General features: G+C 44.3%; 1 protein-coding gene across 2 annotated transcripts; it reads left to right on the forward strand.

Moving 5' to 3' along the window:
- The first annotated feature begins 139 nt into the window (after window positions 1-139).
- On the forward strand, window positions 140-11,140 carry LOC134163814 (lymphocyte function-associated antigen 3-like). 2 transcript variants are annotated; one of them, XM_062618987.1, is made up of 5 exons: window positions 140-242; window positions 4,681-4,977; window positions 5,621-5,869; window positions 6,600-6,695; window positions 9,908-11,140. In XM_062618987.1, the coding sequence occupies exons 1-5, from the start codon at window positions 188-190 to the stop codon at window positions 9,952-9,954; spliced, it is 744 nt and encodes a 247-aa protein (XP_062474971.1). In that variant the 5' UTR covers window positions 140-187; the 3' UTR covers window positions 9,955-11,140. The 2 variants fall into 2 exon arrangements, with proteins under 2 accessions (XP_062474971.1, XP_062474980.1); XM_062618996.1 differs by having other exon boundaries at window positions 4,684-4,977.
- The last annotated feature ends 1,276 nt before the right edge of the window (window positions 11,141-12,416 follow it).

The following is a 12,416-nucleotide window of genomic DNA, read 5'->3' on the forward strand; positions in this document are numbered from 1 at the left end:
GAGGGGATAGGGAGGGAAAGGGGTGGGGCGAGGCGGCCCTGCTATTCTCGCCCTTCCTGAGACTGTGGTTGCGCAATGCATGGGAGAGGCGGCGAGGGGAGGAGGGTGAGCAGCGCTTGTGAGTGAGGAAGCGGAGGAGAGGAGAACGAGCAAGCAGTCGGGCGGCGCGGTCAGACCAGGACAGACCATGCGGCCGGCGGTGCCGCTGCTGCTGTGGCTGCTGGTCTTCCTGGACTTCCTAGGTAAGTCTTGGTTGGGGGAGATGCCCTCGTGGCGGACCCTTCCTGAGCCCTCCGCGTGTTCTCTTCCCTCCTTCCCTGCCGCCCGGCTCCCCTGACCGGCGTCGGGGCGGGCAGCGAGTGTTGGCGGCATCCCTGCGGAGGAGCTCTGCGCCCGGTACCGTGTCCCCCTCTCCTGGAGCGGCGGCTGAGAAAGTTGGGCTCCGGCTTTGAGGGCGGTTCCTCCGTTCCAGTCCGTTTGAATGGAGGTGCTCGGCAGCGCCGCTTCCTCTCGCGTGTGCTGGAACTGCGCGATGAGCAGGGCGATGAAGCTCCTGTCCTGTGAGGAAGGCTGGGAGCTGGGCTTGTTCAGCCTGGGAACGAGAAGGCTCCGGGGAGACCTTAGAGCAGCTCCCAGCGCCTTTCTGATGAATGGGGAAAACTCTGGACTTCTCAGAAATCCGTGTTGCTTGTAGAGTGTGGTTAGCTCAGCAGGTTGTTAATAGGAACGCTAAACATGGTTTTAAATGGTATGAATTGAAAGATCGGTCATCAGCTGCCTAAAGCTGACACCGATTGTGTTGTCCTGTTATCTTACTCTTGAATCTTCCTGAATAAACAGGAAGCCCTGAATTTCATAGAATCACAGAATGGTTTGGGTTGGAAAGAACCTTAAAGCTCGTCTAGTTCCAACCTCCATGCCGTGGGTCCATCCACTTGACCAGGGTGCTCAAAGCCCTGTCCAGTTCCTCACAAAAGGAAAAAAGAATCCTCTCCTGCCTGCTTAAAAGCTCTTGATAAATCTTTGTCTCCAGAGCTGTGGCTGTGATTAATACCAAAAAGGAACAAATAGGTGCGTTTTGTTTTTTTTTCCATTGACATTTAATGCGACAGGATGGACGCAGAGTGAAAAATGTTACTTGAGAGTTTCTTAGCTTAATGTGATTAATGGTCTTAGTCCTTGGAAAGCCAGGATCATCTCTGGATTGATGCACAGGCTCCTTGGATCTTGAGAGTTGACAAGTGTGGTTAAAGGTGTTTGTCCAGCAGAGAGGTTAACCGCTGTGAAATGGGAGATCTGTCCCCTTATAAAATGAAGTAGAAAAGAGGGGGGGAAATCCCTGGGAAATTTAGGAAACATACAATGGCACTTGCTTTCTTTAGAAGCTGAAACAGTGGTGGAGACCTTATACATCATTTCCTTTAAGAAAAGGAAGCTGTCAGCATTGAGTGGGAGGTTTGTTCAGACTGTCACTAGTACAGCAGAGCAGGGAAGTGAGTGAGTGATCTCTCACTCCCCCTGGTTTTAGAGGGGAGGAGATGATGTTGATCCTGTCTTACTCCTGGGGGCTCTGAGTGTCCTTGGGCAGGAACTCTTCAGCTCCTTGCTGCCATGCCATTTTTTCAGCAGCCAACAAAACAACAGTGAGCTGAAGAGGACAGTGATCACCCATACCAAGTAGCAGCTGTGGAGGGAAAATGTGTTTTCTTTTCAGCTCTGCTTTCTTCCAGTCTCATTTCTGGGCTTGAAGAAGAAGCAACCTTGCTCTTGTAACTCCAGCCTAGCTTTTGTGACTAACTTTCGAGAGCAATGATACAGAGTTTACATGCATCAATACCCAGGCTTAGGAAGTTATTAGTGGTGGGCTGAGCAGTGGTGGTTCGCCTTGCTTGTACTTTTGGTATCTGGAAAATGGCTGCTTTCTTCCCAGAAGGGAATTGCATTACCTTGCTCGTGCCAACAGCGCTGTGGCTTGATACATTAAGCCACCTCAGTCTGGCTGTGGGTCTGTGAGCTAAAGTTAATGAGAGGCATAGTTTCATGGTTGGTAGAGCAGGGAGTATTTTTCCATGTGTCCTGTGTTCAGCAGTAGCAGTCATTTTTCTCCTTAGTAGCTGGTGCAGCATTGTGTTTTGACTTTTGGCCTGGGAACAGAACTGATAACACCGATGTTTTAGTCTGACCAAGGACTTTGTGAGCCTCATGCTCTGCCAGGGAGGAGGGGAAGCCAGGAGGAAGCAGGGACAGGACACCTGACCCGGGCTAGCCAAAGAGGTATTCCATACCACAGCACATCATGCCCAGGAGGTAACTGAGAGTTACCTGGGAGGGAGTGTACGGCAGGGTTGGATGAGGTATTGGTCGGTGCTTGGTCGGGCTGGGGGGGGCGAGTTATCGGTTGGCTGGTGGTGAGATGATGTATTCTCTTCCCTTGTTATTTCCTTTATCATTATTATCATTGGTGGTAGCAGTAGTGATTTGTGTTATACCTTAGTTACTAAACTGTTCTTACCTCAACCCATGGGAGTTGCATTCTTTTAGATTCTCCTCTCCGTCCCTCCAGGAGTAGGGGGAGGGCAAGAAAGGGGGGGGAGTGAGTGAACGAGGTGCCTGACTGGTTTTAAACCATGACACCATGCTAGGAGCACTGTAGGTCCCTAGGCAGTAAGAGAGGACTTCTGGATGAAGATGCACTCCTAAGCGTTGCCTTTATGAAACAAATCTCTAACAAGACACCAAGCTTCATCACATCAAAACAGTGTTTCATTTTGCACAACATCCTGCTGCCTGGTGGTCTCCAAAGACAAATGTTTGGAGATCCTGGGTTCTGTGCTTTTCTGGAAATTGCTAATTGAGATGAGTGGAAAGAGATGCTCATATTGGAACAGCAGGAGCAAGTGAAATGTTTAAATCTGTCTCAGCAGGAGAGAAGACAAAGGCAGCAGGGTTGTCATGAAAAGATGTGGGAGTGGTAGCTGAGCCCTCTCTCCTCTTTGCTTTTCCAGTTCCTGTGCCTGGAAAAGGCTACTGTGTAAGTGCAGACAACGAAAGTAGAAACTGTAATGGCATGAGAACAGTACTCATTGCAAACAGATTGGATGGTCCATAAGTAAGGCCTGGATGAGACCTTCTGTGCATGGAGTTCTGTACCTGTCACACAGAAGTGTGTTTCCCATTGCTTGTCTTCATTCTCTCTCTGCGAAAGTTTCTTTGGTGTGACACCAGGCCAAAGAGCAGGATGCTCTAGCATGCTGTCAAGCATTGTTCTTTGCCTGTGGGAAACCTAATCTTAATTACTGGCCATGCTGACCTCCTGACTGCTTTCCTGTGGAAAGGAGATCGGATGTGGAGTGACGTGGCCTGTGGTTTGTTTTCTGGACTCATACGCAGTGAAGTGGCTTGTTCTGGTGCGATAAAGCTGTAGTATCCACAATGATTTTATGAACAGTAGTTTTCATATGAAGATGGCATGAAAAGGGAGGGAAGCACAGAATGATACAGGAATTGATGAGTTCTTGACTTGATGCTGTTTAGGAGTAAACCTCCCCCAAAACCACAGAAGTAAACCCAAAATAGTAGCTATCACATGGGAGCAATTGTCTTGAAGAATAAGCTCATGAAATATTTCTTTTTCACTGTGTGCAGTTACTGTATTTATACTCACGCCCTTCCTTCAACTTAGTAGTGGAGTAGAATCAAGTCCTTAATTGCACGTGTAATTTGAACTCAGTATTGCCATGTTTTTGTCAGTGTGCACGTACATGCCTGCCACGGCAGTAGTCCTGTGATTTTCTTTTCTGTTAGAGCCATTCAGAAGTAGAAGTAGGAAGTGATTGCTGAAGACCGGAGCAGGGACACAGAGGTGCTAATGGCTTACAGTATCCCTTCCCCATAGCAGAATGTTGTAACATCTGTTAGATGAGTCGATTTTTTAGCACGTGTAGCTGTCCTTAATAAAAACAAGGAAAAATCTCTTGCAGTTCTTCTTTTCTCTTGTTGTGTGTTGGTTTGTATTGAATGTCTAGGTTTTTTGAGCAGAGTACAATTGATTCAACACTCATAGCAGTAAGGGTTTCTGGACATCCCCCTTCTCTTGCTTGGGAAGTTATTTAACATAAACTTGATGAAGTGAGGTTTCCAGGGGAAGTCCCTAGGATCCCCATGAGTTCAGAGCAGATGCTTTGAACAGAGTAGCAACTTTGCATTGGAAGTGTGCTTTTTACTAACTCTGTGGGTACTCATGCTGGAAAAATTGCAGTTTATTTGCTCAGCAGGATCTTCCATTTGGGTATTCTGCAGCAGGATGCTGAGACAGATTTTGCTGGTGATGACAACTCTTCATTTTATCTTTTTTCATCAGACCATAGGCAGGAGGCCTAATTCAGGTGAATAAAGGAAAAGTACTGAGGATAGAGGAGCTTAGGGTAGGGAAGAAGATTCGGACAGTGATTCTACCTGGGACCGTTATGTGGAAAGTGCATCCCTTTGTGGTGCCTGTCACACAATTGTGCAGAAAGCCCAGGTTTGAGTAATACTTAACTGATGCATGCCTTATTTATCAACATCGTGATGTGCTTCTAACCTAAATTTGAATGTATCTGGTAGTGCATAGAGTATTAGTCAGGCAATAGTGTATAAAACAATTGTTAAAGTAACTTTTTTCTTTTTTTTTCTCTGTAGCAGGCATCTGCTGCCAGGACCTGTTTGGCATTGTGGGAGAAAATTTTACTTTTCCAGTGAATATAGAAAAAAACCCAGATGAAATAATTTGGACGAAAAACAAGGATAAAGTGGCTGAATGGGAAGGACAAAACACGATGTATTTTCCTTCTTTCCGTAACAGAAGCTTCCTTAATGAGGAGAATGGCTGCTTGACTATATTTAACTTGCAGAACAGTGATGCTGGCGTATACGTATTGGAGTACTTCAGTACTCAGAAAGAAAGTTCTCCATTAACCTTCACACTTACTGTGCTACGTAAGTAGTGGAAGAACTGCATGAAGAATTTGCACCACGTTATTCGCTTTAAGAAGGCTAGAAAGGGGGGTGTTTATTTGTCAGGGAAGCAAATGGCAACAGTGGGAGGCTGTTCTTTTGGCTTTGTTAAGTTGCTTTGGCACTTTAAACAAATTTCCAAAGGTGGCATCTAATTCATGTGCCTGTCATTGCTCACCTTGGAATGATTTCTTGAATGAGTATAGATGGCACGCTGTGTACTTTCAGGTAGATAACCAGACTCTTTGAGCAAGCTCACCCAAGTTATCCCAGGCATTAGTTGTCTACTAAAGATGTTCCTTCAGGCATACTATACGTAGTTAAATATCTTTGGTATTATCCTGTGCAGATCTAGACAGCTTTACATTGAGAAATGTATTTGGCCAGTGTTTGTATTAATCCTCTTGACAGCGAACCATGAGGAGTCTTGAACTAGGCACAGAACCACCACAAACAGGGCTGCTTTTAGAAACAGATTTCTCACAGATGTGCATGAGCACACACACACACATATGTTTTTATCTATGCACCCTCCTGCTGCTTTTGTTGTCTGTGCTAAAATTCAAGGTGGTTTATTACCAAAGTAATATAGTATGGTCTTTGTTTTTTTTTTTCTTCTTTCTAGCTCCCCCTTCAAAACCTGAAGCAAGTTGCAATGACAGCGGGGATGCCTTTGTGTTGAAATGTACAGCAGATTTCCCAAAGCCTCTGCATTACACGTGGAAGTTGAATGGCAATCCACCAATCGTTCACCACATCCCAGAAGTTTTCATCCCTAAGAAGGATGTTGGTGCTTCCACGAAAGCTGTGTGCTTCATTAAGTTCTCTCAAACGGAAAAGAGCTCTGAAATCTCTTTGACTCAGTGCTTTTCAGGTAAAAAAAAGTAATGAGCCCTCCATGGGCTGCAGGTGAATATCTGCTCCACCGTGGACCTCCATGGGCTGCAGGGGGATATCTGCTCCACCATGGCTCTCCATAGGCTGCAGAGGAGTCTTTGCTCTGGTGCCTGGAGTACCTCCTCTCCTTCCTCCTTCTTCACTGATCTTGATGTCTGCAGGGCTTTTTCTCTTGAACATTCTCACTCCTCTGTCTGCTGTTGCATGTCAGTTTTTACCCTTTCTTAAATAGGTTATTGCAGAAGTGTTACCACTGTTGCCGATGGGCTTGGCCTTGGCCAGTGGTGGGTTCATCTTGGAGCCAGCTGGCCCTGGCTGTCTGACATGGGGGCCGCTTCTGGCATCTTCTTACAGAAGCCACCCATGAAGTCTCCCTGCTACCAAAACCTTGCTTGCAAACCCAAGAGAAGATGTTTGATGAAATTTTATTTGGCTGATTTCTGGCTCAGCCTTTCATAGGCCAAAAAATGGGGTGGACATTGACTTTCAAGTGGTGATGTGCCTTCGCTGTACTAAGGAACTTAGCGTCTAACTTTACCAGAGCTGGTGTAGGGTTTTGCTAATAACTCATTCTGGTACATTAATTTCTTGAGGTTACTTTTTAAAAACCAAATACCTATAAAGATACTCAGGGTTGTATCTGTTCTGAAGTAGTGTAGCACACAGTTGCTTTCTCACTGACCAATCCTTATTTTATTTGTTTAAAGGAGACAGCCATCACAAAAGAAGCAGAGATGGTCTTATTGCAGCTTTTGTTATTTGCGTGGCAGTTGCAGTAATAGTAGCATTTCTATGCGAAAGAGGTATGTATAGTACTTCCTAATGGAGCTCAACATGCTTCAAGATGACTGAACGGAGTTTCTCTACAATGTTAGGAAGTTTCTGACTCTGGGATGTATTGTAAACACAGCAGAAGAAACCAGTGCAACTTAGGCAAGGGCAATGGGTTTGAAAGAAGTAATATACTAAACTTTGTGCATTCAGACACTGGGCTCTGTGTACTGGGAAATGTTGTAGTTTGTATTTGTGTATTTCTCCTTCAGACTAGGTGTTTCATTTGCTATGTGTTTCTATTTACTAAGTATTTATGGCCTCTCCCATTCCTATCCGAGTGTGCCTTCACTACCTTTATTCAGGGTATCATAAAGCTTGCCCTCAAGATCTATTCATTGCTGGGACAGGCCTATACCAAGGCTTCTTGAATATCTTATGCTGAATCTGATCCAACAACTTGCTGTGCTCAACTCATACCCATGAGACAGGAAGCTACCAGTTGGAATAGTTAAAGCATAGCGCTGTATCTCAAAGAGTTTGGTCTGCATGATAGCTAGGTGGTGGCGATAGAAGTAATTTCGTCAGCCTAACAGATTCAGTGGCAGCATGAAGAAGTGAAATCAGCTTGCATCAATAATTGTGAATCCCTCGATTCCCAAGGGATATAGTTGAAGTGCAGGTAGACCTGCTTGGAAAGAATTTTGCTGCAGTTGTGTAAGATATTTTAGATGTAAAACTGTAGGTAAATACGTAATAACACTTTCTCATTGCTGATATGTCTGTAAAGCTTATGTAGATTAGGTGATACTGAGAACTGTTGCTGAACTTTGAGTCCATCTAATGATGGCAATCAACTTTTCTATGTTGGAGAAGCTTGCTTTAGTTTACCATAGCTCAAGCATGCTTTACTCTGACTCTAGGGAGATCTGTCTTTACTGTAGATGGATGAAAACTGTTCCACAGAGACTATCATTTGTAGGATGGCTTGAACCAATCTAGCCACTTACTATCACTAAAAGTGGAGGTCTTGCTCTTTGGAACAGCTTTAATGTTCGTCACACCCCTCTGAGCCAGTTAAGCTAACTCAAGTAGCAGGAAAGTGACTCAGCAGAAAAACCTGGGCCATTGCCCGTGAGACTAATAGGTTAAATCAGATCGTGAAGGGCTCTGAAGGGCACCGAGCTGACATACTGGAGGGGTGGGATGCTGGTCAGTGACGGAATCAAAGGTAGAAGGAAGGGCAGGAGACGGGAAGGGGCTAGGGGGGTGAGAGAGGCTTTTGCAGGGATATCAGGACAGGCTGAGATGTGCCTATGAAATGTGTTGCATGAAGCTGTTACTTTCTCACACTGTGAAGATTTGCTGCACTTTGAGCCCGCTGATTTCCCAGAGCTGGAGCCTTTGACAGTACTGGCTGCTCTACATAGAGCATAGCTAGTTTAAAAGTACTTGACAAATAGAACATCTGTGAAGAAACAAACTTTTGGTGGGATGTGAAGTTAGGTTAGCTCTAGCAAATAAACTTGGTGAGGGAAGAAAGGAACGGATGGAAAAAGTAGTTTTGTTATTTGCAAAATGAAAGCCGTATCCTTATCACAGTCTGCACCTTGCTCAAAGGGGGCAGCGGAGCGGGAGGTGTTGATCTCCTCTCTCTGGTAACCAGCAATCATTTTCAAATGTGAGAAAACATGGATGAGCGGAAGGGTGGGAGTGAGTTAAGACTGATGAGAAGAAACCTGACTCAGTGATGTAGATGAAACTGCCAATGAAACTGTCATGAAACAAGGCAACAGACCTAAAACAGGGCTGTAGAGCTGGAGAGGAGGCTGTGGTATCCAAGGCAAATCCTGTTAGTTGCCAGTGGGTAATACTGAAGACCAAATGATGTAAGTTGGCAAATTATTCCTGGCCTATGTGATGTGCTGCTTTGCACAGGCACACACTTGGCCAAACCGTGCTCCTATGTCGCACTTAGGTTTAGCATCTGAAATGGCTGTATTATGTAATGTCAGGGCATCATATGTAACTGTGCTTTCTTTGGTGCAGTTTGCAAGCTCTGTGGGGACAGAACATTTTGTATGTTCTGCAGGGAGTGTGAAACCTGATGCTTGTTGCCACAGCTATAAAATGAGGAGGATGCTAATTTCATATTCAGGCCCTTACTGCATAGACACAAACAGCAGCACCCCCCCAGGCTGCCTTCTCAATCACGTTCTTCAGTCCATCAAGCTGGTATAAATCACCCATAGGTAAAGCAGTAAACCTGCTTGGGTTTTAAAGATACAAATAAAATATACCTCAGGCCTATACAGGAACCTTGTGAGAACTAAAATGGGGACATAATTCTTTTTCTTATTGTCTACAGAGATGAGTACCATGTGTTACCATATGCTGCTCTCCTAGGCTGCTGGCAGTTTATCCTAGATTGGAGTGATGCTGAGCTAGAGACTAGCAGAAGGGATGGGTAGGGCTGTCGAAACAGGAGCAAAGACTGGATGATGCTGGCTTGGCACATCCAGTTGGTTCCTTTTTTACTGTTTGTGTACACCAAGACAGACACATTGATGTGAGCTTTGTGTATGCTTTATTGGTTATCAGCCTGGTTAGATGTTGACGCATGTTGCATGGAGCGAGTTAAGTTGGCAAGTAGGGCACGTAGTCTTGAACTAGCTGGGTTCTAACTTCCTGCACTGCAATTTCCCTTTACTTCCAGTTTCCTTGCTTGTCAAATAAGAGCTCTATTTGCAGTCCTCAAAAGAGAAAACTCAAAAAGCACCTGGTATTACTGTGTGGAAGAAATAGCAGCAGCATCACATTCATATGTGGTGGTGCACAGTTGGTACTAAGACTGTACCTGAACCTTTGAATAAAAGTGGTGTCTTTAATACCTAGTTAAGTGATCTAAAGTCATGGAGTCAGGACAGCCTCACACACTACCAGCTGCTTACCAGGTGGCTGACAATAAGTGAGTAAATGTTCTTAACGTGCTGCAGTTGCAGGGAAATGTTTTTAGCCATATACAGATAATTTGGGTAAAATGGCTATTGGCTATCAGATACCATGGTTTGCCTACCTGTTGTAATTGGATTGCTTTGGATCATGTGAAATGTCTTAATTCATCTTATACTTTATTAGTATTTAAAGCCTGCAGTATTTGTGTATAACCAGTTCAGTTTCCAGAAGAGAAGACATAATAATTTACCTGTGTGCTTTTCTTTTGCTTCATCTCTTAAATCATAAGCAAAGAATTGCCTTGTGGAACAAACAAGAATGGAAGAGAAGCTGTAGAATTCAACACTGAAGAAGCTTCCACCTTTTCTCTTGGAGGTTTTCCAACAAGCACTGAAGTCATCCATAAAGTGGATGCTTTGAAGGCCAGCTGAACTGTTTCCAGTGTCTGCTCTTTTCTTAGAAGGGACAGTGACACTAACACAAAATGTAAGGGTTAAGGTCTTTTTCATCACATGTAGAAACTAACAAAGACATGTTCATTTACATGAATGTAGATAAGTCAAAAACTGTTTAGCTTTCTATGCAGTGTTAGATCACTACTTGTTTACAGACAGAAGGGCAGTTGACCTTCAGCAAACCCAGGTGCCTTTTCTCATCTCTGGGTTTTTTTCTAGAACTTTTGATATTTTTTGCACTTTTAAGGTTCCTTTTTTGTCTTAGCTTCTGCTTCACAGTATTCTAAAAGAATGTCAGTCTACCCATTGCTATACAAAGAACAATATGTTTTTAGGCTGCTTGTGACTGCAAAGAAAACTTGAAAACTGAAGTCACTGAAGCTCAAAAAGAATCAAAGATTAAAAAGTACCATGTTAATACAGCCCAGGATGCTGTTGGGTGCCTTTGCTGCCAGGGTACACTGCTGGCTCTGGATGCCGGAGAGGGACTTTTCATCAGGGACTGTAGGAATAGGACAAAGGGTGATGGGTTTAAACTGAAACAGGAGAAGTTCAGGTTCAATATAAGGAAGAAGTTCTTCCCTGTGAGGGTGGTGAAGTGCTGGAACAGGTTGCCCAAAGAAGTGGTAAATGTTCCACCCCTGGTAGTGTTCAAGGCCAGGCTGAACAAACCCTTGGGCAACATGGTCTACTGTGAAGCGTCCTTGCCTATGGAAGGGGGGGGTTGGAACTGGATATATATTATTATATATTATATAATATAGACTGTAGAATCATAGAATGGTTAGGTTTGGATCATCCAGTTCCAACACCCTGCCATGGGCAGGGATGCTTCGCATTAGAGCAGGTTGCTCCAAGCCCCATACAGCCTGGCCTTGAACAGCAACATGAGTGGAGAATTGTTAAATAAGCTAAAAAAGCTCTGTCGCATCTTTTTGTAATGCATACTTAAATTTCTTACACTTTAAATTTAGTAAATGATCCCCAAAACTAATCATTAACTTGAAATGATTTATTTATTTGTATATTTAAGTCGCAACCCCTTCTTCACTGCACCCTCAATGGATTTTCCACTGCACCTTCAATGATGCTGTCTACCTCTTTGTAAGAAGTTTCCACACAAAGATGTCCTTTGTCATGTGTATCAGGGAAAGGGTAAACCTGTAGCTTGTCTTCCTGCTTGGACAAAGGCTTGCTTTCTGTTATTAATATGGAAAATAATGGTGGAAAAAAAATGGTTGTTTGGAGGAATAGGCTAAAACTGCTCCCGGAAACTACTAGTTCATCCAGTACGCATCATTCTTCCTGTGTAATTTAAAACTTAGAAGGCATGCAGAAGTCTTATATAGGGAGTGGTTTTGAAAATTCCTTGACACTTGATACCATTGACTTTGTTTCCAAACAAAAAAAAGCAACAGCCTTCAAAAATAGTAAGCGGTTGGGGTTAAGTAACCACCACTGCTGGAAATCTTTAGCATAATTCATGCAATTTTGGAGCTTTGTCCAAAGTAGAAAAGCCCAGGCTAATGTAAGACCAAAAACTACAGGCTCTACACTGTCTCACTGCATGTTTTCACCCACTCACTTTGCACAGTGTCCTGGTTTCAGCTGTAACAGGTGTAGTTTTTTTTCTCCTTCCTAGTGGGTGATACAGTGCTGGGTTTCAGCTTCAGTCTGGCATAACGCTGATAGCACCAGCTAGAACATCAGCGTTTTCAGTAATGTTTACCCCCCCTCCTCACAAGAAGCCTGGAGGAAGCAGAGACAGGACACCTGACCTGCTGTAGCCAAAGGGCTATTCCATACCACAGCATGTCGTGCCAAGTATAGGAACTGGCGGAGTCCCTTTGAAGGGACGATCGCTGCTTGGGTTGGGCGGGGTATCGGTTGATGGGTGCTGAGCAATTTTATTGTGCATCACCTGTGTTTACTGGTGTTTTTCCTTTCCCCTTTTAGTTTCATATTCTTTCCCCTTGTTATTTATTAAACTCTTCTTATCTCAACACGTGGGGTTTTATGTTTGTTCATTTTTTTTTGCCAGGAGGAGGGGGGGAAATGGAGGGTTTTGCAGCATGGTGCTGATTTATTGACCTGGCTTGAACTGCGACTCACAACATCTGCTGTGTGTGAGAAACTTCTACACAGTGGTAGAAGTACAGATGTTCACAGAATCATGGAATCAACTCGGTGAGCCTGCCCTCTGACGCCCTGGAGTCCCAGCTCATGCTGATGGTGAGACCTGGTTGGTAAAAATGGCAGAAACTGAAAATGAGTAGGAGCTGCTGCTGTGAGTACTTTTGGTCACAAGACACACCATAGCTGGTTCCTTACTTTCCTTTTCAT

Source organism: Pezoporus occidentalis, unplaced genomic scaffold (genome assembly GCF_034315485.1).
Source record: "Pezoporus occidentalis ecotype Australia unplaced genomic scaffold, CSIRO_AGI_Poc_V1 ctg104, whole genome shotgun sequence".
NCBI classification, from domain to species: domain Eukaryota; kingdom Metazoa; phylum Chordata; class Aves; order Psittaciformes; family Psittacidae; genus Pezoporus; species Pezoporus occidentalis.

What these genes read in the sequence shown, in the direction of transcription:
- LOC134163814 (XM_062618987.1), top strand. Translation starts at nt 188, where the DNA reads ATGCGGCCGGCGGTGCCGCTGCTGCTGTGGCTGCTGGTCTTCCTGGAC. An exon ending in TTTGACTCAGTGCTTTTCAG is followed by an intron (nt 5,870 to 6,599) that starts GTAAAAAAAAGT and finishes ATTTGTTTAAAG; the next exon opens with GAGACAGCCATCACAAAAGA. An exon ending in AGCATTTCTATGCGAAAGAG is followed by an intron (nt 6,696 to 9,907) that starts GTATGTATAGTA and finishes TTAAATCATAAG; the next exon opens with CAAAGAATTGCCTTGTGGAA.